The sequence below is a fragment of the Calonectris borealis genome, chromosome 3 (genome assembly GCF_964195595.1).
Source record: "Calonectris borealis chromosome 3, bCalBor7.hap1.2, whole genome shotgun sequence".
Lineage (NCBI taxonomy): Eukaryota > Metazoa > Chordata > Aves > Procellariiformes > Procellariidae > Calonectris > Calonectris borealis.
The window spans coordinates 98,042,994-98,067,708 of record NC_134314.1 but is presented as its reverse complement, the minus strand read 5'-3'; the positions used below and the strand labels follow the sequence as shown (position 1 = coordinate 98,067,708).

Below are 24,715 nucleotides of genomic sequence, written 5' to 3'. Positions count from 1 at the left end.
GCTAACACAGAGATCACAAACCTAGAGTTGTTGAGCTCCGGTTTTTCTTCCAGTGGTGCAAGCTTTATTTGGTTCCCTCCCATCCACTTTATACCTTCTCAGAATAGAAAAGAAATAGGCTTATCCTTTTGCTTATAAGAGTATGTCAGTATGATATAACTGGAGATATATCGTTAAAATTTCGTTCCTAAGCTGCAAAACACATAAAATCATTAACTACTTTGGTTCCATCAGAGTACAAAACACCGGGCCCGGATTAAAACATAAGGACGACACACCTTGCTCAGGGCCCCTCCCACAATGTTACTGACATACCAGAATTTGCTTAAAGACGCTAGCCCTCATATTTTCAAGGAAAAATAATCAAGCAAACAGATCTAGGTTAACATCTTCTTCGCTACCTGTAGCAGCAGATCTGAGAGGTCTGAATTTCCCCGCAGGTCTTAGTCAAGGCGTGGGAAGGTATTGACTGCAAAGGTGACTCCTCTAATTGCCTTTCATCTCTCCAAATTGGATAGAGAGACCCTAATACCATTCCAGAGGAGAAAGAGGCCTGTGGTCTCACATTACTGAGAGAGGGGTAAGGACCTCTGTCCCCATCACTTTAACTTGGGCAGGGAGGAGTGTGATACCATAAAACAAGGGAGCTACAGGGGCTCTAGTATTATGGGATCTCAGTATGCCTGCACCTCTTACTTCAGTTTTCTAATAAATACAAGGAAATAATGCTTTTTGTGGGTCCAGAAATTATTAGACTTCACTTTGTCTTAGTTTATTTTTTAAAAATATCCCACTGCACATAAGCTGTGTACATCAAAGGCTTTTGGAGTGTTTTGCAAAGACTAATGCATTATTAAGCTAGCAAACCCCTACGGATGGGAAGATGCAAATAGAGAGGGGATAATAATTTGCTCAGAGCTACATATTGTGTCAGTGGCAGAGTTAGGAATACAGTTTGTGTGTTTAACTATGTCTCTCAGCTGATATCCATGGAATTGGGCAAAAGTATTACTTCAAAATCAATTGTACAACTTGAAATACGGCACTGCATTCTGCTTTTTTGTCTGAGCAAACCCTTGAAATGAAGAAGAATATAACGCTGCAGAATCGCAATACTATTCTTCAGTCTGCATACAAAAAGTTCCTCAAGACCTCTGTTTTTGAGCAGGTAAATGTCAGGAAAAGAAATAGCCAAATTTTGGACACGTTAAAACAAATCCACCTGAACATCCAAAATACAGTGAAAATCAATGATTCAGTATTCAAGTACAAGGCAGCAGGAAATCTCAGAGGCGCAGATTATTAAGTACTCTAACACGGGAAAAGAGGCCTAAAGGAAAGATTTTAAGGAGCTAAGATAAAGGCAATGCTAGACTTACCTACAGAATATCAAAACCAGGGTAAAATGAAAATTTAAAAGTATGAATTTCCATTCTCCCCTCTTAAAAACAAAACAAAACAAAAAATCCAAACAGTCCTTCACATTTTGTAGTTGAAAAGCCGAGTCAAGTCATTCGTTCCTCCATCTCATCTCCTTTCCCATGTTTGTTCTGTATTGGCAGCTGTCCTGGGTTACCACAGAGATACTAGGTAAATGATGGACAGTCCTGCTGCAATGTCCTATCTTTTATAGGGATCACAGCTCCATATAATGTTAATTAAGCCAACATACCTGCGTACAATTTGTTTAAAGTTATTACAACTCTCATATTTTCAGCATGTTTTTCTATCTGTATTCATCTGCTTCAGCAAACAGCAAACAATTTTGTTTTAAAGTCCAGAGTATGGAGAATGAGCCATTTCACTATTATAGCCTGGAGTTTTTGAGACTTGTACTGCATATTTCGATCCTTAGTGGCTTTCTTGCCCATTTTATTCACATTCTTAAAATATCCAGTTGAATTCTTTAAATATTTTAATGCCTAAATATACATGCAGTGCCTCCCCCAGTTAGATTGGAATTCTAATTGCTGTACAGTGTGGTGTGTACATGCACTCAAATTGGAATTTATGTTGACTGGCTAGTATAATTAGATTTTGCCATTGCATTTAATTTTAGAATAAGCCACATTTATTTCCCTTATACTAGATTCGGGAAATAAATTATAGTTGAAGCAATCAGGTTTTTCCAGGCTTCTCTAATATTAAATCTAAATTAATTTGGTATTTCAGATTCTTTTACCAAGCGCAGCAGTTATTTAGGCCCAAGACATCAGAGAAAGTTTTCAGGTTTGATTGCTATTTCTGAGGGGCTGTTGGGGAGCAGAAGGAGTCTTTAAGCACAGATGGCCTACTAGATGCTGGTAACATTTAAGCCAGGGTCTCTCTTAGGAGGACCCATGACCAGTCTAATCATGTGGTGGGAGGCTTTGTTAGTATCAATACAAACCTAATTTTCATAGCATAGACAAGGTTTAAAGGAGAGCCTGACAGCACTGACTTGTTTCAAGCAGCAGGATTGGTGGGTATAGCCAAATTCTCTGTTAATTTAAGTAAGCGTAAATGCAGTGAGGTCACTGTAGTGAATACCATGTACATCTTTGGCCATGGTACATGATGTATCCAATCACACTGTCCTTGCCTTCAGTTTAACTTCTTAATTACACAGGATGGACCCACAGCTTGCCCAGTGCAGATGGGACAGGGTAGAAATCAAAAGGCATATAAATGGATCTAGGGCAGGAAAGGAGTTCAGCCACACACACGCCTTAAAAAGCGGTAACATTACTCACTCCCAGATGACTGCTGATGAATATGTGGGAAGTAAGGTGCAGTACCAAGATGTGGCTAAATGTACAAGGATTTGTATCCAATGGGATTTAAAAAGATTAACTAAATATGAAAGTTTCGAAGTAAACCATGCAGATGTATCTCAGCTTTGAGAAAATGATTACTATTTGCTATGAATAAAAGGTCTGTCTGTAATTCGAAATGGATTACCTAAAGAGCTATTTTAAGGTCAATGGCCTAACAGTAATTTCTGGTGACAGTGAAATGTTTTCTCCATTCCAGCATTTAATGCAGACAATATTCTAGTCATTGTAACCCAGATGTGAGATTTTTAGAAAATGTTGAGTATAGTGAAGGCAGTTCTTTGGCAGTAAGAATAAATTATGACTTTAAACTAGATTGTTTTTTTTTAAGAAAACCTATTCAGTAATACCCCACATATGATTTAGTAGAGCTGAATTTGAGAGCAACTGACGGATCTGCCTGCGTGTTCTTGCGTGCAGATTTTGTACTCCAGGGACCAGTGTAATTTGCAGTTGGGAAGCTTCTTTTAGGATTTTGATCTCCACCCCAGAAAACAGAATGGCAACCCTGAGCAGGATCTAACTATATTCAGTAGTGGAAGTGAAACGTAAAATACATGCTTAAAAAAAGAACTGAATGTCGAATACTTTCAAGTTGCTGTTGTGATGTTCTTAAAGTTATTTCTGCTTTCTATGATGAATGTCCACAGATGTGGAAACGACATGGTTACTGTTTTTTTCTTTTGAATCAGGACAGGAGCCTGACACTAGCAGGGAAACAACTGATCTTCAAAAAGGCCTGTCAAATGTTGCAGTTTCACAGTAGTGTCAGTTACTGTGGTTGTGAAATTGGGAGCCCATGTTTACAGCTAAGCATGCTCTAGCTTATTGACAAAACTATAGAGTATACAAGACTGGCAGTAGAGCGTATAATCAAAATGGCACATGCGAATACTGATTACAAATAAGAATATTGTTTAAATAGACACTGAAGAGTACTGGCCAATGATCACTTCCTTGCTAGTGCAGAATTTCCTCCAGTGCTTGTCTTTTCTCCATTTCATGATGAGGATAACAGCCCTCTTCCCATTGCTGTTGACTTCCAAATGAAAAGATGGGTCTAGCAAAAACTGTTCTGAGGAAGTTCTCACGTTTTCTGAAATTCTAGTGACACCATCTTTAAAACTTAACAATTAATCAATGAAGGGCTTTTTTAAGGGTGCAGCTATAGGTTAAAAATCTGGTAATGTGACTGTTGCCAAGGAAATGAAAATTTAATTTTCTGGCTCGTTTCAAACATGGAGTTGAATTACATTTCTGTCTCTACATTTAATGAACAAATTGTTCCAATATTTGTGAGATTTAATTAAGATGGGGAGCTTACATGGGGAAAAGGGAGGCTGCTGCGGCAGCCATAATAAACTGGTGTTTATTGTGGAAGAGAAGGCATAAAACCAGCATTCTTCACTGTCTCTGCAATGCCTGGGCTCAGTCGTAGTTATCTGTGTTACAAAAAAAAAAAAAGCCTAAGGTAGGAATGGTAAGGCATTGGTTCACTGCCATGGACCAAAGGAAGACTTGCAGAGAGAAGCTGGGGCATGTTCCCTCCTGCTCTTAGCTAAAAAGTATGGCAAAATCCACTTTCTCTCTTGCTAGAGAGAACTCTGTTTTACAATAGGGACAATACTGCCACGGTATTGTATGCCCTGGCAGTAGGACTGGTGGCTTTTAAATGCTATGGCTCTAAATGACCCAAATAATAATCTTTTCACGCTAACTTCCCCCCTAAAAGGACATTAATGTTCCCCTGATAGTGTTCTTGATCCTTAATTTCTGTTCCTTCCCACTCTTTGCTGGGCTTGCTTACAGAAAGCAGAGTCTGGACAAAAGAAGTCCCTTGTAATCCTTACTTTGTCTGCCCTGATGACTAGCAACAGGACAGTAAGGTTTCTGAGAGACAGAAAGAAAATTCTAAGGAGGGCCTTAAATATCACCTCTACATATGATCCAAAAGAGAACACTTAAGTGCATTAAATAGCCTTAATCTAGCCTAGCTTTGTATAACCTGGACGGCTCTATAGTAGTCACATCTGCTTATTTCTCTTTGGTCAAACAAATGCTAACCTTTGATCTGCAAGTATGTTTGAACCATAAGCCTTTTTTTTTCTTTATGTGAAAACTTTTTAAAGGGTAGTCTTCTGTATATTCTCGTACAGAAGTAAGTTTTTATCAGTATTAACACACTTTTCAAAATACTTATATTGACAAATATAGTTACCCTCATATGCAGATTTTGCTCTAACAGTCACAGTAACTAACCTGGAATAATTGTAAACATTCAGAAAGTTTGCCTCAACAAAATTCCTGAAATATGAATACAGTTTCTGAATATAACTGTTAAAATTAACGAAATATAAGCAACAATTTAATATTGCAGATAACAGAATTTTTCTTTCTCAGGAAGACTATGATCGTCTGAGACCTTTATCTTATCCTATGACCGATGTCTTCCTTATCTGCTTCTCAGTGGTAAACCCTGCTTCATTTCAAAATGTGAAGGAAGAGTGGGTACCGGAGTTGAAGGAATATGCACCTAATGTTCCCTTTTTACTAGTAGGAACACAGGTATATCTGGTTCTGTTCTACTTTATTTAAACAATTCAGATCATTGTATGGTGCCTTTTCTTTGGGCTGGAAGTTCAGGCTCAACAGGACCTGAGCAGCACCTCCTTCTGGCTTTGGAGGAACGACCCTAACAAGTGGCAGAAAAATCTAGATCTGTGTTGTTCTCTAACGAGCTGCCTCCATTTTGTTACAATATATGCATTGCAAACAGAGTGGCAAGAAAGTCTCCATGTGACTTTCTATAAAGTCATGGGACTTACGGAATAAAATTGTCTATTCATACCCATGTTACGGGAATTACTTGAGTCTACTACTATTGGTCATATGCAATATTTGCTGAAGCAAAGGAGCAAGGGGAGAAGTGAGACAGGGAGGAGGCCTGCATGGACAAACTCAAACACAAAAAAGAAGCCTACAGGGGGTGGAAACAAGGACAGGTAGCCTGGGAGGAATACAGAGCAGCTGTCCGAGCAGCCAGGGATCAGGTTAGGAAAGCTAAAGCCCTGATAGAATTAAAACTGGCCAGGGATGTCAAGGGCAACAAGAAAAGCTTCTATAGGTATGTCAGGGATAAAAGGAAGACTAGGGAAAACGTGGGACCTCTCCGGAAGGAAACGGGAGACCTGGTTACCCAGGATATGGAGAAGGCTGAGGTACTCAATGACTTTTTTGCCTCAGTCTTCACCAGCAAGTGCTCAAGCCTCACTGCCCAAGCCGCAGAAGGCAAAGGCAGGGACTGGGAGAATGAAGAGCTGCCCACTGTAGGAGAAGATCAGGTTCGAGACCATCTAAGGAACCTGAAGGTGCACAAGTCCATGGGACCTGATGAGATCCATCCATGCGTCCTGAGGGAACTGTCGGATGAAGTTGCTAAGCCACTATCCATCATATTTGAGAAGTCATTTCCAGTCCACTGACTGGAAAAGGGGAAACCTAACCCCCATTTTTAAAAAGGGAAAAAAGGAAGACACAGGGAACTACAGGCCAGTCAGTCTCACCTCTATGCTTGGGAAGATCATGGGGCAGATCCTCCTGGAAACTATGCTAAGGCACATGGAAAATAAGGAGGTGATTGGTGACAGCCAACATGGCTTCACTAAGGGCAAATCATGCCTGACAAATTCGGTGGCTGCCTATGACGGGGTTACAGTGTTGGTGGATAAGGGAAGAGCAACTGACGTCATCTACCTGGACTTGTGCAAAGCATTTGACACTGTCCCGCACGACACCCTTGTCTCTAAATTGGAGAGACATGGATTTGACAGATGGACCACTCGGTAGATAAGGAATTGGCTGGATGGTCTTACTCAAAATGTTGCAGTCAATGGCTCGATGACGAAGTGGAGACCAGTGACGAGTGGCGTTCCTCAGGGGCCGGTATTGGGACCGGTGCTGTTTAACATCTTTGTTGGCAATATGGACGGTGGGATTGAGTGCACTGTCAGCAAGTTTGCCGATGACACCAAGCTGTGTGGTGTGGTCGACACACTGGAGGGTTGCCATCCAGAGGGACCTTGGCAGGCTTGAGAGGTGGGCCCGTGCGAACCTCATGAAGTTCAACAAGGTCGAGTGCAAGGTCCTGCACATGGGTCAGGACAATCCCAAGCACAAATACAGCTGGGCAGAGAATGGATTGAGAGCAGCCCTGAGGAGAAGGACTTGGGGGTGTTGGTTGATGAGAAGCTCAACATGACCTGGCAATGTGCACTTGCAGCCCAGAAAACAACCGTATCCTGGGCTGCATCAAAAGAAGTGTGACCAGCAGGTCAAGGGAGGTGATTCTCCCCCTGTACTCCACTCTCATAAGATGCCACCTGAAGTACTGCATTCAGCTCTGGGGCCCCCAACATAAGAAGGACATGGATCTGTTGGAGCAAGTCCAGAGGAGGGCCACCAAGATGATCAGAGGACTGGAGCACCTCTCCTATGAAGACAGACAGAGAGTTGGGGTTGTTCAGCCTGTAGAAGAGAAGGCTCCAGGGAGACCTTATAGCAGCCTCCCAGTACCTGAAGCGGGCCTACAAGAAAGCTGGAGAAGGACTTTTTACAAGCAGTGATAGGACAAGGGGTAATGGCTTTAAACTGGAAGAGGATGGATTTAGATTAGATAGAAGGAAGAAATTCTTCACTATGAAGGTGGTGAGGCACTGGAACAGGTTGCCCAGAGAAGTTGTGGATGCCCCATCCCTGGAAGTGTTCAAGGCCAGGTTGGATGGGGCTTTGAGCAACCTGGTCTAGTGGAAGGTGTCCCTGCCCATGGCAGGGGGGCTGGAACTAGATGATCTTTAAGGTCCCTTCCAACCCAAACCATTCTATGATTCTATGAATTTCCTTTTGCTTCTTATGGGCAGTGGACTGGGCTTCAATTACAAAGTGACTCACATGTTGGTATTATGTTTGGGTTAATCTTTCTGCCACTGCTGGATATACATTCTGGTATTCCGAGATGATCACATCTAATTGAAGAGCTGAATTACAGAATAAGCGTTTGTTTCTTCTGGATTAAAGGTAGTAGTTCACAGCTTACATTTCCAGGGCTTTTGGATCAAGAAGGGTCCACGATCTGAATCATGACATGACTCCATCTTTATACACCTAATACTCCATTAAATAAATAATTCTGCTTTAAAAAGAGGGTATCATATAGCCTGCTTACTTTTGTTTAGAAAAAGTATTCCAACATAACTGCAATCTTTCTTGCTAGATTGATCTTCGTGATGACCCAAAAACTCTGGCAAGACTGAATGATATGAAAGAGAAGCCCATATCTGTGGAGCAAGGACAGAAGTTAGCGAAAGAGGTAAACTGGATACTCCTAAATGAAACCAAGTAGCAAAAAAGCAAAAAACCCTATTTCCAATTGACTTTCTTCCTTTACCACTTTGCCCATTTCTTTTACCAGTCAATGTAACTGGTTACCAGTTAACAATATTTACTTACATTGTTGAATACAGCTAACAAGCAGACCTGTGTAATAGCATTTCCCTGTTAGTAATAGTTCGAACTTTCTGTGTAGACACTCATAAAAACTACATAAGCATTAGTCACAGACAGTTAAAATCACAGAGTCGTTGAGGCTAGAAGGGACCTCTCCTGGTCAAGCAAAATGTTGGAAGCAGCTTTAAGAAATTATTTGAGAATGCTACCATTTTAACACACTGCGTGGATAATGCTTATCAGGACACTTATTTATAGAGTCTTATTTTTGAAAGATAAATTGGTCATGTAATTCTGTAATTCTTTTTTGCTGTTTAATTATCAAAAATACCTTAGGACCCCACTGCCAATCCAAAGACCTTATTTAATATGCTTTCTTTATAAACCAAACCAACTTAAATACATTCCAGATCTTTGGCCAAAAGACAAATCTTCTTTTCACCTACAGGGGGATGCACACACAGATAACTTTTCTAGATCACAGCCAAACACTGTGATGTCACTATAGAAAAAAAAATGCAGAAGTGCACAGATAGAAGTGAACAGCTGAAGTATATTGCTATTGAATTAACTTATTTTCTTGACAGATAGGAGCCTACTGCTATGTGGAGTGTTCAGCTTTAACACAGAAAGGACTGAAGACCGTTTTTGATGAAGCTATTATAGCCATTCTAACTCCAAAGAAACACACAGTGAAGAAGAGAATAGGCTCAAGATGCATAAACTGCTGTTTGATCACGTGAGATATATTTGACAATGGCCAGGCTTACTGTGAAATTCTACTGAATTTAAATACAATGCATTAAGTATACAGCGAACTTGTTACAGGTTTGAAAGCTAAAACTACGATTCTGCCTTCTACAACCAGTGAAATCCAGAGGAATAAAATCAACTCAACGAACTTGTAATAAGAAGCCACCACATCTGTTACAAATATTTTATTCAGACTGAAAGGTACAATCTCTCAGGGTTACATAGTCTAGAGGAAGCAAAAACTGCACCATGCTGAAACGGCATCTATGTGATTTTATTGAGTGGAGATGCTTGGCCTGAAATACTCTAAATGAATTTGGATAGTCGTCTGCTTTGACTATACATCTCTCTCTCTCTCTCTCAAAAACCCCAACTTTTGCACAGTCTGTATGGAATCTGCACAAAGAAATACCTTGTCTCTCTTTGCTCCAGTTATCTGCTTTTGTATGTAAGCTGCTTCCGGTTCCAGTATATCCACAGAGGTGCAATAACCAGACCAGCCATATAGCCAAAGGTAGCTCCGAGGGAACAGGAGATGGGCCATACCTGAGGGGAGAACACAAGGTAAAAGCAGACAATGAGGAAAATGTTTGTGGTTTTTTGTACTTCGTGAGCACAAATTCTCAGTGTAATCTAGGTACTGAAAGACAGTACAGTCTTACTCTACTTTAAAGCTTGATGTGCTTTCCTAAAAATGCCAAAAGTGTAACAATCATCTTCATGAACACTAAATGCTGTTGTACAGTTTTTAATTAATACGCATTAAAATGTAACCAGGCTTCTGGCTATTGCAGACTTTAGTTCAATATTCCCAAAACTATGTGAAAAAACTTACAAGTATTTATATCCCCTGAAGCGTTCAGCTAACCTAACTTCCTGTTCTACTGCACACGTTTGGAAACCTACAGATTTCTTGGTGATTTCTCCTGACAGTCTCTCATGGCGTTCTGAAATTTTTAGAGGTGTATATAAATGAACTAATATTCAAATAAGGCCAGAGACTGAGATGGATAGAGGGGGTTTTCCTTCTTTTTTTTGTCTTGAAAAGTAGGCAAAGGGATGAATTTCTCTCTGGCTAGCAGTAGGGAGGGAACATAAATTTGGAAACTGACTGAACATCTTGCACCCAGTTCAGCAAACATGTAGTAAGCCAGTTATGTTGAAGAGAGCTTTAATTATAAGCTCTATTTCCTAGTATAAGAACAGCGAATTGACTCAACACAGCTGACTCACTTTTACAAACCATCTAGTACTGAGGCAAAGAAGTAATGGGATTCTCCCCCCACCCTTTTCTTTTTTTTTTTTAAATTGGTATTGATTTGCAGGGAGGAGTGGCCAAAACAAAACTTAACGAGTCTGTCCTCAGATGTAGCTTATATTACCAGTCAACTACATACTGCATTTTATGAAAGTCTCAGCTAAGTTGGTGATTAAAAATATTTATTGTAGAATAAGCTGAATTCCCATCCTTCTTCAAAATTCTCCTGTGCATTTTTTTTTTTGCAAGGACAATTTTGCACTTCCTGCTGTACAGTGCATGTTCCTGAAGCAAGTACAGACTGCACTCTCCTATTTTTTTAATTTTTAAATTAAGGGGGATATTTCCACCTTCTGTAGTACTTGAGACTGAGAAATGCACTAGACATTACAGAAAATGCCCACATCTCAGTGTCCAGTCTTCTTTTCTACTTCACTTTGACTTGCAATTCATTAATATCAAATGAACTTACTCTTAATGGTTCCTCCTTTCATTCATTTTCCTAGCTCTGATTCTTCTCTTTAATTCATTAGCACTTGGAAAAATATATTTATTCACATCCTTTGATCATGGGAATTTTAATTAGGAATAAGAGTAACAAATTTTGTCCTCTGCTGTTTCATCTTCACATTCCTTAGCTTTTGCAGTTTTATATATTATTTGGAGGTCTTAAGGAGTGTAGCAAAGATGACTATAAACAAGGTGCCTTAGGTACTCTTTACTGACCTGGTTTCATTCTTCCATTTCCAGATATTCTGTCTCTGCTACTTGTTTTTGTTGCTGAATATTTTGGCTGTTGCCTCTCAAACCAAAGACTTGCTTGTTTTCATTCATTTAACAGTGGTATTGTAGATCTTCTATAAAAAGCCTTGAGATGCTTTGGCATTGTAAGATATTATGTATATTTAAAACTCACATGAGTTTGTGGCCTTGGCTAAACTTATGCTTCAGGTGGATCTTTTCAACTTTTAAATGAAATGTAATTAAGTTATTTCTAGCATTTTGCATATTACACGTCTAAAGGACAAAACAATAAAAAAGTCCCTGCAACCCCAGCTGCTCACTCAGTAACGTTCAGTTGGAACAGGAGTCGTACCATCTTATCCACTGATGAAGTCAAATACCACTCTAATATCCACAAAACTATGGACAGAGGCTTCATAACTCAGTGGTCGTTTTACATCAAATTCTCTGAGTGATCAATGATCCTTCATTAAATTTTACCTACATTAGGTGAATCTGTAGTTGCCTATTTGCTTTTCAGAAGTACAGGTAGATGTTGGACTCCGAATTTTTCATGTTCCCTTAACTAGAGAGTCAATATCCCTGATGACCCATTGACCCTGTATCTTTTGGTATTTTGTGTATAGTGGGTGATTGTTGGTACGATTAAAAGGATCTCTGATGATTGTTGTAGCTTCTTTTACCTGACTGAACTGCAACTTGGAACATGGTTTTTCACTGGTTATGTAACTTTTAATATTAATTATGCCTCTGTCTGTTTTACAAAACATTCAATTTTTGCTTTGCTTTTTAAAAATCAGTGTTACCTTACAGAATTTTCAGGCTGTCTCACTTAACACAAGTCTTTGACCTCTGAAATCCAACCCTCACCAACGGCAGCTGGCAAAGATAAGGGGCAAAGGGAAGAAACCATAAAACACTCCATTTCACTGTCTATGAATGAGACAGAAAAGAAACACCACCTCATCCTTTCTAGTGGCATAGAACAGAAGGGTACTACGCCAGGTATTCATTCTTATTATGCTGGTCAGATGGCCTGAAGTAGTTCTGAAGGCAGTTTGATTGGCCTTTTGAAAACTCCCTAAGCACAGGAGTTAAAGGCCTGGACTTAAGAGCGTTGCTATTTTCTGTAAACCTCAAGGCAGGGCAAAAAAACCCCTAACAAACAGGTAACGATGCCAGTTCTGCACCTTTTATTCTTGACTGCTGGCCTTCAGGCTACATACAGCGAGATGCACCCATGGGTATATCTAAAACAGCAAATTATCAAAGACAAATTAAGATGTGGCTCTTAAGCACATCAGCTGTACTAAAATAACAGCCCTTGCACATGCTTTTTGTCTGTCTATGAAAGTGGGTTGCTTTATTTTGCATTAGCTGCTGGCCTTGTTTTTCTGAGACCCAATCACTTTCCACTGGACCTTTTTAAATGAATTTTACTTGCTTGATCGGTCTGCTTTTGCCCTGTCTTTCATATTATCTCTTGAAGTTGGTTTAGCTTCCCTGACTTGGTATGAATTGCCTCTAAGTGATAAAAATCTAAGCAGCTAATATCCATCTGCCTGTTCTAAAAGATTCCATTCCACTTGTTTAAAGTATGCAACTTGTAATACACCCCTCTCATCCCCTGAGAACTATTCAGCTCAGTTTCTCCTACTTCATGCTCCCTTTTGCCATGAGGAAGCTGACATATGCTAGCCCAGTACTGATGTCATGTCTAGGCTGGGTCAGCAGCAGGAGAGTAAGATGTTAGGCAACATTGCCTAACTGCACTTTTTTTGAGGGGGAAGAAGGTTAATCTGGAGAGAAAAGTGTGGGGAGCACAAGAGACAGGACAGAACATTCTTCAGGAAACTGTCGTGAAATCAGCTACCATCCTCACAGCCTAATATAAGAAGAGTCAGTTCACATATCAAATGCATGCGGAAAAGGGCAATTTTAACAACCTGTATATGATTACTAGGAATCTGAACAAAAGCTTGGCAAAAACAAATCTCCCCCTACATGCTTAATGAGCACAAAAATTGCATTTTAAGGGACAGAGCATGAGCCAGTGGTTAATGCAAAACGATCCTGACTTCTGCTATTTGTTTAAATTTTCTTTTGGCCTTTTCTTTTCATCTGGCAGCAGTGATAGGACTAAACAGAGATTTCTTTAGGCTAGCTAAATAGACACTGCAGAACTGCAAGGTTTCTAGTATATACTAGAACTCATTTTAAGAACGAGGACTCAAAATAGGAATTGCCAACCTTTCAGGACACAAATGAGCTAGTTTCCTCAGCGCTTTTTAGAACACCTATGAACTGATGTAAGAATGCTTAGCATATTGCATGGAAAGCGGAGCATGTTGCAGGATCCCAGCAAGGTATCTAGCTCTGCTGTACTATGTATGTAGCTAATTAAGCCAGAATTCTGACTGCATGACAGTTTTGTCATCTATTACAAGTCTGTAACTTGCATCCCATGCAATGGGAATTACATAGACATAAAGGCCAGATTCTTACAGGCCAGAGCAGCAACACCCTAATAAAGTTTTTAAAGATACTATAAAGTAAGCAGCTGACTGCTGGCACTTTAATTATACAAACACAAATACAGTGGGGCAATCTACTGTACTTACTTTTTTTTTTTTTAGTAAACTGGTCCCATTCTTTAGATGAGTGCTTTTCTTGTATTCCTAAACTTGATTTCAAAAGATCCATTTCTGACTGTCAATTAGAAAGCTATGTAATAATTTTTGTTTCATTTTAAAACTGAATAAATGAGCACAATTACTTTCCCTCTCTGTTTCTAACATGCCTTAAATTCTTGATTGTTTAGTCTGTACTGTCTTAAAAATTTCAGTACATGCCTTTAATCTGTTTTGGTTGCGTGCACATGCTAACTAAAAGTGTCTTATCACATTGTACAGAACGTGTGTGTTGACAAGCACATGCCGAGGAGAAGAAAGTGTGAGGTTTTTTTCAGGCTGGCATTTGTAACTAGAAGTTGGTTTTGTGGATTTGTGTTCTAAAGTTTTAGCAAGCATAACTGCCTTTGATCTCACCATTAAGGTTTACATTAAGAAAACATATCATTAAATAAACAATGATAACCACACAAGTGGAAAAAGCTTCTACCTCTGTTTAAAAAAAACCTCAAACACTGGCTATTACCCCTTCTACTCACATAAAGCAACTTCTTTTACAATAAAACTTTCACAGTAGGTAGTAGGTCTAAAAGCAAATACAAGAAGGAAACTCTCTGAGCTGTGTTAAGAATAACAAAGTAGTGTGAAAGTTTATAGTCCTATTTCAGCTTACTCGAGTAACCACCAAGAACTGTACCCAAGATTCTCCAGATTATTTTTCAGGTTACAAATGTCTGAGAGGTATCTAGGCTAATATTTACAGTCATATTGGCTAAATTACATGGCAGCCAATCAACTCATTTGAGTTATATCAGCACTACCTATTATGTTTGCGGTATCCAAAATAAAGTGGGAATACATCAATCTCACTTTTACCTAATGATATGAAAACACTGTAGGCACAGTATTATTTCAAAGTCACATGTTATCGTTAGCAACAGGTTCTACAGATCAAAAAACCAGGTGGATGGGTGGGCATGCACACAGTAAGCCCAGGAACATGTTATCAAAACATGCAATAAACCCAGGAACTTCACAATTTCCAAAATTCAGTTGTTGTCAATGACGAATGGGGTGTCTGGAATAGTAGTGCCACACATATAAAGCGTGCTGATAAGGTTTTGGTCTTTAATGATACCATCTTGTTCTGCAACTAAATTACCTCAGGCTGAGCAGAGAAAGGATGTGTCACAATGTGTCTAGTACCATTTAAATGATCCTGTTCTGTTTCAGCGGTGGTGTGCTTCAAGGTGCCACTTCTCAGATGACACATGAAGCCAGGATCATAATCACATGTGGTTATTAAAAGTACACCATCAACTTGAAATAGGCAATCTGAAAAAAATGAGCAACTGTAACAAAGGAAGTTATTTTTTATTTCTTTGCTAGAACTGTCCTAACTAACCGTAACCCTTACATACCCACTGTGCATTAGAGGGCTAGAGGCAACTAGAGGTGGATGTACAACTCTTTAAACCTTTTGAACATCGTCTACGATAGCCTTATTTAAATGATCATAATTAAGTGTTGCAAACTATTTTTAAAATTAAGAATTAGATAGTAATCTCAAAACATTGGCAAAATTATTCTACCAGTCTGACACTTGTAATAAACTGAAACATGTCTTGCAGAGTAAGTCCTGAAGAGTTGGTGTGGGTTTTTTTTGTTTGGTTGGATTTTTTTTTTTTTAAATACGGAAATGTAATTACTGTAGGGACTAACTTGCATTCCTGTCAGGCAACTATCTTTACCTTTATCTGAGATAGGCTTAATTCTGCAGACCTATAACCAGGAACAACCATAGAGTAGGCCTCCCTGACCAACTGTTTTGCATAGTTAACAAATAAATTTTTTTCAAAACCAGCAGAGGGGCAATAGGCATGGCCAAATTATGTTAAAAAGTTACTTTAAGAACAACAACAGAATAGTGGAAAACAATGAATCATCAGGATACCAACTGACTTTCAGTAATATATTTTATACTTCTAACAGAAATGCTTTATATATTTTTCATTTCCATTCTGAAAGATTATTCAGATAATTAATGTCATTTTATTTCCAATACAATATTCTGTTCCTATTAAGTAATATTTACTTAGCATAAAAGTTGTTGTATGCTGAAAAAATGCATTTTACATTATTATTTTTAAATGTAGACAGGCCCACTAATCTGAATATCCCCTGTATGCAATATTTTTCAAACAAACATGGAAAATAAAGTGAAGATTTTCTGAGACATCTGTATTTATCTTGGTTTTGTTGCACGTCACAAGAGGTATGCGTAAAGAACCAATACATTTTCTTTGGTTTATGAATAACTCAGGATGAAGTAGCATTTTCATTTTAGCCATTAGCACATGAATCAGAACTCCTGATGATGAATTTCATACCAAGTTTACTCCACAGAAGTCTGAAGTACTTCGAAGTAAAAACAAATTCTAGTGAAAGATAGACATACTGACATCCGATTTTCTGATCAGGTAAGATATAGGTAATGGTACTACAAACTTCTCAGCTTCTACTAATATATCTCAAACATGATGTAAAGGGATGACTACCATATAATTTTTCAGTTCTTCTATTAAAATTGCAGGAAAAGATGCTAGTCCCAAAACAGACAGCTAAGGACTGGGACGTAGATTAGCAAAAAATGAACCTAATGTTGCGCTCAATTGCTTTTTCTTTTAAGGCCACAAAGCAGCAACAAAGTGACATCAGAAGAACTGCCATATGTATGAGTGTGGCAATTCAGACAACAGGTGCCTTACAGAAAAGTGCAGGCAGCTTTATTCAATACTCTACTGGAATTCCAGCATCCTCAATACTCTTTCTTTCCTTCAACCTCTTGTTTGCTTCAGGTGAGTGACTACAGGCCATTTTCATTTTAAGCCATTTCTGTGAACAAAACTGACTTCACAGAGGTGGCTTTACTCCACTCTCCGAACTGGACTACAGTCAATTTAAAAGTAGACTGTAGACACTCCAAAATTGTCTACAGTTTAAAGTGTAGACACTAGATTTGATGAAGTACTGAATCCTGATCAAGTGGAAAAATATACCGATGCAAGGCACAGTGCTTAACTTTTTGCGTGAACCTCAGGTTATATTAGATTGTTATAACACAGCTAAACCAATAGTAATAGAATTTTTCATTCCAAACTCATAGTGCATTTCTGCACCTGCTGGATGTCAGATGTTTTTGCCAACTTTTGATATTTTAAAAGCTACAAACAGAGCATAAGCGCAGCAGCAGCAACCCTTTGGTTTGCTTTATCACATGATATTTCTCAATTATTTTTGACCCATCCAATTCTTGTAGTACCAATTTCCCCTACAACACTCCTTAAATAACGAATTGTCTGAAGCTAAAGGTACAAATGCAGCTGTGTTTCCATAACACATTGTTATACCACAAACACTAACCATAACCAATAGAAACATCAGAACCAGATTTTGCAACAAGCAGGCTTAAAGGCCTTAACACTGCTCTTTAAAATGATACCATCACTTTAGTCTTGCCCATATAATAAGATTTAAAAGACGTTTTCTGTTGTAGAGCAGAACCATTTCCACTACGGATTTAAAAAAAAAAAATTGTTTACAACAAAAAGTCTAAAATACAAAAAGGAAAACAATCACTAATTCTTCTTAGTGTTCTAAGAACCTAAACCTGTTCTAAACCTGTTCTTATCTCAAAAGCTGGTGTTGAGTCCAAAGACTAAGCTATTCTGTTTCAGTCCCTTTTTGGATCCAAGAAGGGTAAGTCCAAAATTGTAATCCTCAAGCTCACTGCTTTTAGGCTAATACAAGAAACAGCTGATGTCAAAAGCATGACAGCTTAATACTTTATTCATGCAGATGCCTAGAAGTAATTTGTTTTTGACTGTGCTCTGATTAGTTTTAAGCCTACATTAAGATCTACATGATTTTTTTCAGGCCTTGCTTGGGACTTAATCCATTGGTGTTCCCATAAGCATGCCAGCTGGATTAGCTTCTATACAAAACACTGACAGTCCATGTCTTTTGGGGGGATTTTTTAAATTATTATTTCTTTTTATTTTTTAATAAAGAACCTCCTCCTGCAACTGCATTATGTACAGGTATTTTTATATTCAATAAGTCAGTGTTTAGATCAGTCACTCAGGAGATAGATAGGCAATCTGCACTAAAGATTTTCTTCCCAAACTAAGCAGGTCTGCAACAACAGCAGAATCCTTTGAGGGCCATTCTTCTTTCCCTTGCCTTAGGCTGAAGACAACACAGAAAGCACCTCTCCTCTTTCATTGCTACAGTGAAAAAAATCTACTATGAGTTTCTGTAATCACCTGACATCAGGTAGCAAAAAGAATACTCTTGCAAAAAGGGGTTTCGTTCCTTTGAACTTCTGAAGAGGAACAGAAATGTCTCTTGGCTCTGAAGACTTCTGAGACAGCAATGCAGAGCTACTACGTGCAACTCAATACCTGTGTTATTGAATCCATACTACTCAGTGGGGATAGAAAGACAAAAGACTCACGTCAACTGTTGCATGAAGTTCAGTGTTTTCAGAGAACCTGATTCGTATATATCTCAGCTTGGCTGAACTGGGAAGCAGTGCTGCCTGGCCAACTATTGAAAATGCCTGGCCAGGACACTTTCTCCCCCCCCTTCCTTCTGTGCCTTAGTGACCAATATTTAAGAGATCACCTTCACAAAAATATTAAATTATCAATAGGTGATTGAAAACTTCTGAGAGTTGTGAACAGGATCTCTAACAAGCTACTTGAAAGAGGTACATTTCTGCCTTGAAGATTTCTTACCATTTTGGTGCTTCACTGTGTTGCTTTGCTGAGATAATTTGACTTTTAAAACTGCATTACATTTTAACAAGAACTTTTTAAATTTCCCTTTATACAGCAGATGTTAAAAAATTAGCACTTAAAACTGCAGTTTTCAAAGACTCTTGAAGTGGCAGCCTGCAGGACTGATGAGCAAACTTCTCTATGGCTGCTCTTGAATTGCTCACATGATTAAAGTGATGATCAAGCAGTTCAGACCCAAAATGGAAAGCAAAATTTCTTCCCCCACCCCACTATTTTAAACCCTACAAGGTAAAAGGTGGAGAAGTGGGGACGGGGAAAAATGAGGGGAACTTAAGGGAAAGAACACAGCAGCATATGCTCTGGATCTAGGCACAAGAAAATTGCTTTGATGCAGGATTGATAGTCAGAAACTCTACCCTGCCAACTTTGGTATCAGGAGTATGTCAGAAATGAGAGTGGAGATGGTGAAGGAAAAGGGAAATGCAGACACACAGTTTCTGCTGCTGCCTGAATTCTCTGGGGAGCGTTCATGCCCAGAAACAGCTAGTGACAAGTTATGGTGTCTGAGGTTTCTGCAGATGCTTTGCTGTTCTGAGGAGTCAGATAATATCTTTTTAGATGTCTAAGTCTAGATGTCTTTATAGATTATAGAGCTTAACTTTCGTCAGTCATGTTTGGCTTTTATTGACTTGGAAGAGTTTTCAAACAGAAAAAGTTGCCAGACCATTACCAAACTTGTGTCTCCTACTATGGGAAGATGGGGGAATGGACAAATAAAGTAAAAAATTAACTGTACTTAAAGTATCTGTCTTAATCAATTAGTGTCTTTGTTTTGTTAATCAGAGCCTATTGACTTAATAACTAAGTTTTCTTTATATCATTGGTGCATAAAAGGTGTAATTTTTATACACAGCATATTAGCAAAGTCTGAGATTTTGGGAATAAAATAAAACCTGCCAGATATGACATGCCATTTTAAAATCCTAGCTAAGCAAGAAAAAAGTGCTTGCCTCTCATTGGACAGGAAAGTGAATAAGACTTCACAAGAAGATATGAGATTGCATTTCAATGAATCCCTTGATTTTTGGGTTACATTCATGTCCATCAACAATTATGTGCCAACACATATCTATGTCAGATTGATGGCGAAACATCTTGCAAGAGTAAAACCAAGTGTTTTTACGGAAGAAAACCTGATTTTTTTACTTAAAGTATTAACCTACTCCTCTATTATTTTTTAAATAGAAATTTTAATACCTCATTACACTGTTGTAAAGAAAGGCTGGTGGCATAAAAGCAGGCTGTTAGCTAGTTATGGAAGACAAATTTCCATTGCAGCTGTAAAATGTCTCTACAGTATCTCTCTACAGAGAGAAAAGTGTGTGGCCTGTTATACTGATTTCTGAGAGAAACCTTTGAAACCATCTGCTTAAGAACAGGCTGGTAGATACTACTCAGCCGACAGTGTATGAGTTTGGTAACCTGAGAAAAGAAAATATCCACTGAGGACATTTAGGGAAAAGTGTTACTAGTGTCATCATTTTATGGCAATTGCAGACTTCAGATATGTTTAATGGAATCATTTCTCCATGCCAACAAAAATATTAAGAAAATAGCCAGACATTTGAATTTATAAAGACAGAATCTGCAATGTCAGCTTCACATTTTTTATTGTGCAACTACAAAGCTAATGCTTGCCTTCCTTTGAAATCAGAAGGTAAGTTTTTACTATAGTGCTTTGGCCATGCCGTTTCCACAAATCAATCTAAATCCATTTAAAATGCATTCTGTTAAGTGCTTTTATGGAAGATACAGGGGAACTAAAACACTAGGAAAGCATCTTTCCTTCCCTGTCCATAAACAATAAAAGCTACCAGACTGAAGGCAGACAAACTTGGAGCCATCTTCATAATTTCACATTTCTCCTCCTGCTTGTCTAGCTTCTTCTTATCAAAATACTTACAGCTCTATTTCATGATAAAATTTGCATGCAACAGACACTCATAAATCTATAACAAAGAATGTATTTAAAATTGAGGTAAAAATTTTGTGTTTTATGCTGTAAGCACAGATGTTTCCAATGACTTTTTAAATGTTTGGTATAACCCTGTAGGAACAGCTTATGAGTAAGTCCAATATACCTGTACAGTTTCAGAGCAATTTTGTGTAGCGTGCATATCCAGAAAATTAATATTTTTATATTTATGATAAAGGTATACATACTAACCTGCCAAGGCCGATCCCAGTCAAGAGGAATAGGAAATGCTCCAAACCAAGCTCCAAGTATACTGCACATGGTAGTAATCTGTAGACTGCTTTCCCAGATGGACATAGCTCTGTAAAAACAGTGTGTTAAAAGATTTCAACAGCAGCAGAAGTTACCATGTCAGAACATTAGATCTGATTTCTCCCAAGATTTTTGAGACTACAAACAGATATAAAAATCCATATATTTGATAAATAGCATGCACGTTTCTCCTAAAAGATACAAACTATATGTAAAATGTAAGTTGCATATTTTGGCTATAATCACAATCTTTGCATACCACTCATTCAGGAGATTTTTACTGCAAAAGCTCATTTATTTTACCTGGAAATACTCCTCTTGAGCTTGAAATGCTGCTTGATTGAGCAAATGAAAGTATCACAATGAACTGTGTGCATTGCAGGGAGAAGCAGACATGAAAAGGTAGCATGGGATTGTATCGAAAAGCACAAGCACAGTCACAAAGTACTCTATGGTGTAGACATGTTGTTATTATTTGATGACTACGACAATTTGAAATTTAAAATAGAAGTCCACTATGTGAATATTCCAAAGCAAATTTTCATCAACGGAAAAGAAGCATTGCAGATGAATGTAACCTGCACATTGCAGCCCTTCAGCAATGTTGCATCCAAGTTCAAGTACACTGGCTGCAGGATAAATTTATTGCATGCTAAAGAACTCTTGCATTGCCAATCATGGCACATATCATATCATATCATAAGAGATGTTAATGACGTCAGTTCTCAGTTTATAGCCTTCTACCACTACTGACTTCGAAAGTTGTGGAAAAATTTGGTTTCTGTTTAATAGATAAGCACTTATTGTCCATCATCAATCTACCAAGTGATTGCTTTGCTTTTCTCAAGCCATGAACATTTGAGTACTTTGTACCAATTAAGAAACAAGAACAGCAGAAGTTCAGAACACAGTAGGGCATGGTTCTGAGACAGGAGAACTGGCTTGAAATCCCTGCTCCAAATCAGTAAAGTAAGAAATCTGAATCTTAAATTTGCTACATCTCAGATTATAAACAGAAACCTAGCCTTAGCCAACAGAAGAAAAAAGATGTGCCTTTTTATGGCTAGAAGACTAGATGGATAGTAAACTCTGAACTTCACGTGTGCTGTTTAGATTGCGTGACATAAAAACTTTAACCCTACACCTTGTTGTGAAGAGTCTAAAATTTCTGACTTTACTTCTGAGTACACCTAATTCACTGCTGCACTTGCTATTGACCAAACGGCTCACAAGTGTAAAGCAAACATTTTTCATTGTTTACAAAATAAAGGTCATACAGATTATAATATTTACAGTGCAATGTTGACATTTTGAGCAGCACTTGTTCTTCTACAGTAACCCCATCCCTTTAACTTAAAACGCTCCATTTCAATTCACAATCCTACCAGTGTGAGATTTTTTTTTAAAGGGAAAGGTCTTGATTTAACTACAAAATTGTTTAGGAGTCTGCACATAGAAAATTCTTGTAAATTATTTTCAGAAGCTGAATAACTGAGCAGAGAGCTGTTAGGCAGCATGGGGAAGAGAACATTCACTACAGCCTTAAAGCAGTGAAAGAGCCAGCAGAATATACTGAGGACTGACTGAGGTACATTTATACCCCACAAGACATCTCATCTGGTAAATCTACACACATACTGCTGCACCATATGGAGATACCAGACTGAGTCCAAATGCAAAACAACAGAATTAGCAAGGCATAGTGCCCAAGTGAAGAACAGCCATTGCTAGTTTGGGAACCATTTGGGCTGCTAATTTAACCACTCTACAGCATGGACACTGGCTACTCAAATACAGCCTGACTTGTCCTCCAACATTATCCCGAAGGAACAATGCTTTGATTATTCTCTTTTGTTCGTGGAATGTCACTCATTGGAATTTTTGCAGGTATTCTTTAACCCATTAACCTGTCACATAAACCCCTCATTTGCATGAGGCTAACAACTGCAGCAACGTTTATAAACTTTGAGTTTTATAGGTTATTTTTTAACTACAAATAAACTACAACGATCATTCTGCAGGCAAAACTAGCAATATTTAAGACAATAAATGGTCACTAGTGGCACAAAGGCCTTTTAAAGCCTAAAGTAATTATTTAATCCCTTTAATATAATACATTAAGTGCTGTTTTAAGTAATGTTTGAAGTAAGAGGTTAGCCAACAAAAGAATTTACTAAGACAGCTCCTGGATAGACAACATCTGGAATTTTGGGCTGCAGCAGGACTGAAACACTAAGCAGCACTTAGTATTGGATGATGCCTACCTTTACAAAGGACATTTCCAAGTCGGTAAGAGTATGCAGTTCACAAACAAGTGATAAAATAGGTGAAATGAAAACTGGAAGGAGCCCTAAAGTTATGGGTTTATACTATTTTTTGGCAAGCTCCAAATAAAATCTACTTCCTACCCAGGTGACATCTTATAATTGCCATTATACCAGAAATTTCAACACAATTACTCACAGTAGTGACTTGAAATAAACAGTCTCCAAAAGGAGCAATAAAAATCAGCAATTGAAAGCTGATTTCTTAAAGGCTTTTATGCAGGAAGCTATTTCAGCCAACAATTACTGGAAAGCCATTTAAAGAATAGTCACCCGCTTCCACTAGTGCCGATAACCCTTTCTGTAGCTTTTATTTCCCTCCATCTGCTTACAGCAGCAGATGATAGCATATGACCAGTGTCATGACATTGGTCACAACACTAGATGTCAGAATACAGAGTCCAGAGATAGCTGGCATGGGTCCACCCCTTCCCAAACACAGAATTAGTGAAAAGAGCCCTATTTACAGCCTAGTTAGAATTGAAGTTTTTATGATGTAGGCTACACAAACTTACTTTTGTCATACATTCTATGTGTACATAGACTAGAAATATGCGGGTAAGAACAAATTGTTCACATTTTTTAAAGTAATTAAAAAAAAAAAAGAAATGTATTTGGTCCATCAAATCGACACTTCCAATTCAAAAGTGTACTCAGTTTGAAAACATGGAGCATGTGCCATTTTCTGAGCTACAACTCATGTTAGCACACATGTTTCTATGTGCAGACTCCATGTGTTGCATGCAATTGTTTCATGTATACAAAAAAAACCCACCACCAACCACACAACACCTCCCCTCCACACCACCAACAACCCAAACTTTATAATACAAACAGTAAACCTGCAGTGTCACAGATTACATGTTATCATGAGACGGCACCTCCCAGGGGCATGGGCACTTAAAGACTGATCTTGTAGTAACTTTATTAGACGTTATTTTACTAGCAGTGACTGCACTTCTAAGTGCTGCAAGTAGAAACAGAAAAAGCTAAGTATCTCTGCTAAGCAGAAAAAATAAGCACTTTGCAGCATTATCTCCAAAATATTTAAGTCAGTCTGACTCAATTGTACCATAGCTATTACGATGCAATAGACTACATACAAGTCACTTGAATGTAACTTTATGAATAGTCCTATGACAAAACATTACGCACATCATTATTTTCACACTAGACCACCTAAAACATAGCAGAAGCTATCCAGAGCAACAGCTAGGTAATTAATATCTGTTACTTATTTATACTTGACATATCAAGATAAACTTTCTTTTTCTAGATGTCATCTTCTGTCTTTCTGCAAAGACAATAGCACAAGCACATTTTTATCTTATAAATATTGCACAGGCAAATAAGAGTAACCAAAAAAATGCCAGTAGTTACTTAAGTCTAGATTGTATTCAGATATTTTTAAAACACATTCCTTTTTCATACTAAGCTATACGCTTAATCAGACTTTCCAGCTTGCTGTTCCAGTGCAATTCAATTCACTAAACTCTTCTTTCAAGGCAAACAGCTGTGTTGATATTACCTAACCATCCTTTTCCTCCCTTCAACCAGTCCCACTTCATTCCACATTGGTTAAGTCAGAGACCTCTTAATACA

At 38.3% G+C, this 24,715-nt stretch overlaps 2 protein-coding genes across 8 annotated transcripts in view; one reads left to right on the top strand and one right to left on the bottom strand.

Annotated features, from left to right (window-relative positions):
• RHOQ (ras homolog family member Q) overlaps positions 1 to 18,386 on the top strand; it is a 29,227-nt gene extending 10,841 nt beyond the window's left edge. Inside the window, exons 3-6 of one of the 2 annotated variants that reach the window (XM_075146867.1) lie at positions 5,214 to 5,378; positions 8,083 to 8,178; positions 8,907 to 16,180; positions 16,390 to 18,386. In XM_075146867.1, the coding sequence (XP_075002968.1) occupies positions 5,214 to 5,378; positions 8,083 to 8,178; positions 8,907 to 8,939 (294 nt within the window). In that variant the 3' untranslated portion in view covers positions 8,940 to 16,180; positions 16,390 to 18,386. Of the gene's footprint in view, positions 1 to 5,213; positions 5,379 to 8,082; positions 8,179 to 8,902; positions 16,181 to 16,389 lie in introns of both variants that reach the window. The other variant, XM_075146866.1, reaches the window with a different exon arrangement.
• PIGF (phosphatidylinositol glycan anchor biosynthesis class F) overlaps positions 1 to 24,715 on the bottom strand; it is a 31,765-nt gene that overhangs the window by 1,882 nt on the left and 5,168 nt on the right. For 3 of the 6 annotated variants that reach the window (XR_012673129.1, XR_012673130.1, XM_075146865.1), the window contains exons 5-6: positions 20,730 to 20,838; positions 9,481 to 9,614 (exon numbers count right to left, since the gene is read on the bottom strand). Coding sequence is in view for 3 of the 6 variants with exons in the window: in XM_075146865.1 (XP_075002966.1) it covers positions 9,501 to 9,614; positions 20,730 to 20,838 (223 nt within the window). In the remaining 3 variants the exon portion in view is untranslated. Of the gene's footprint in view, positions 1 to 9,238; positions 9,615 to 14,862; positions 15,036 to 20,729; positions 20,839 to 24,715 lie in introns of those variants that run through there. The other 3 variants (XM_075146862.1, XM_075146863.1, XR_012673131.1) reach the window with 2 other exon arrangements.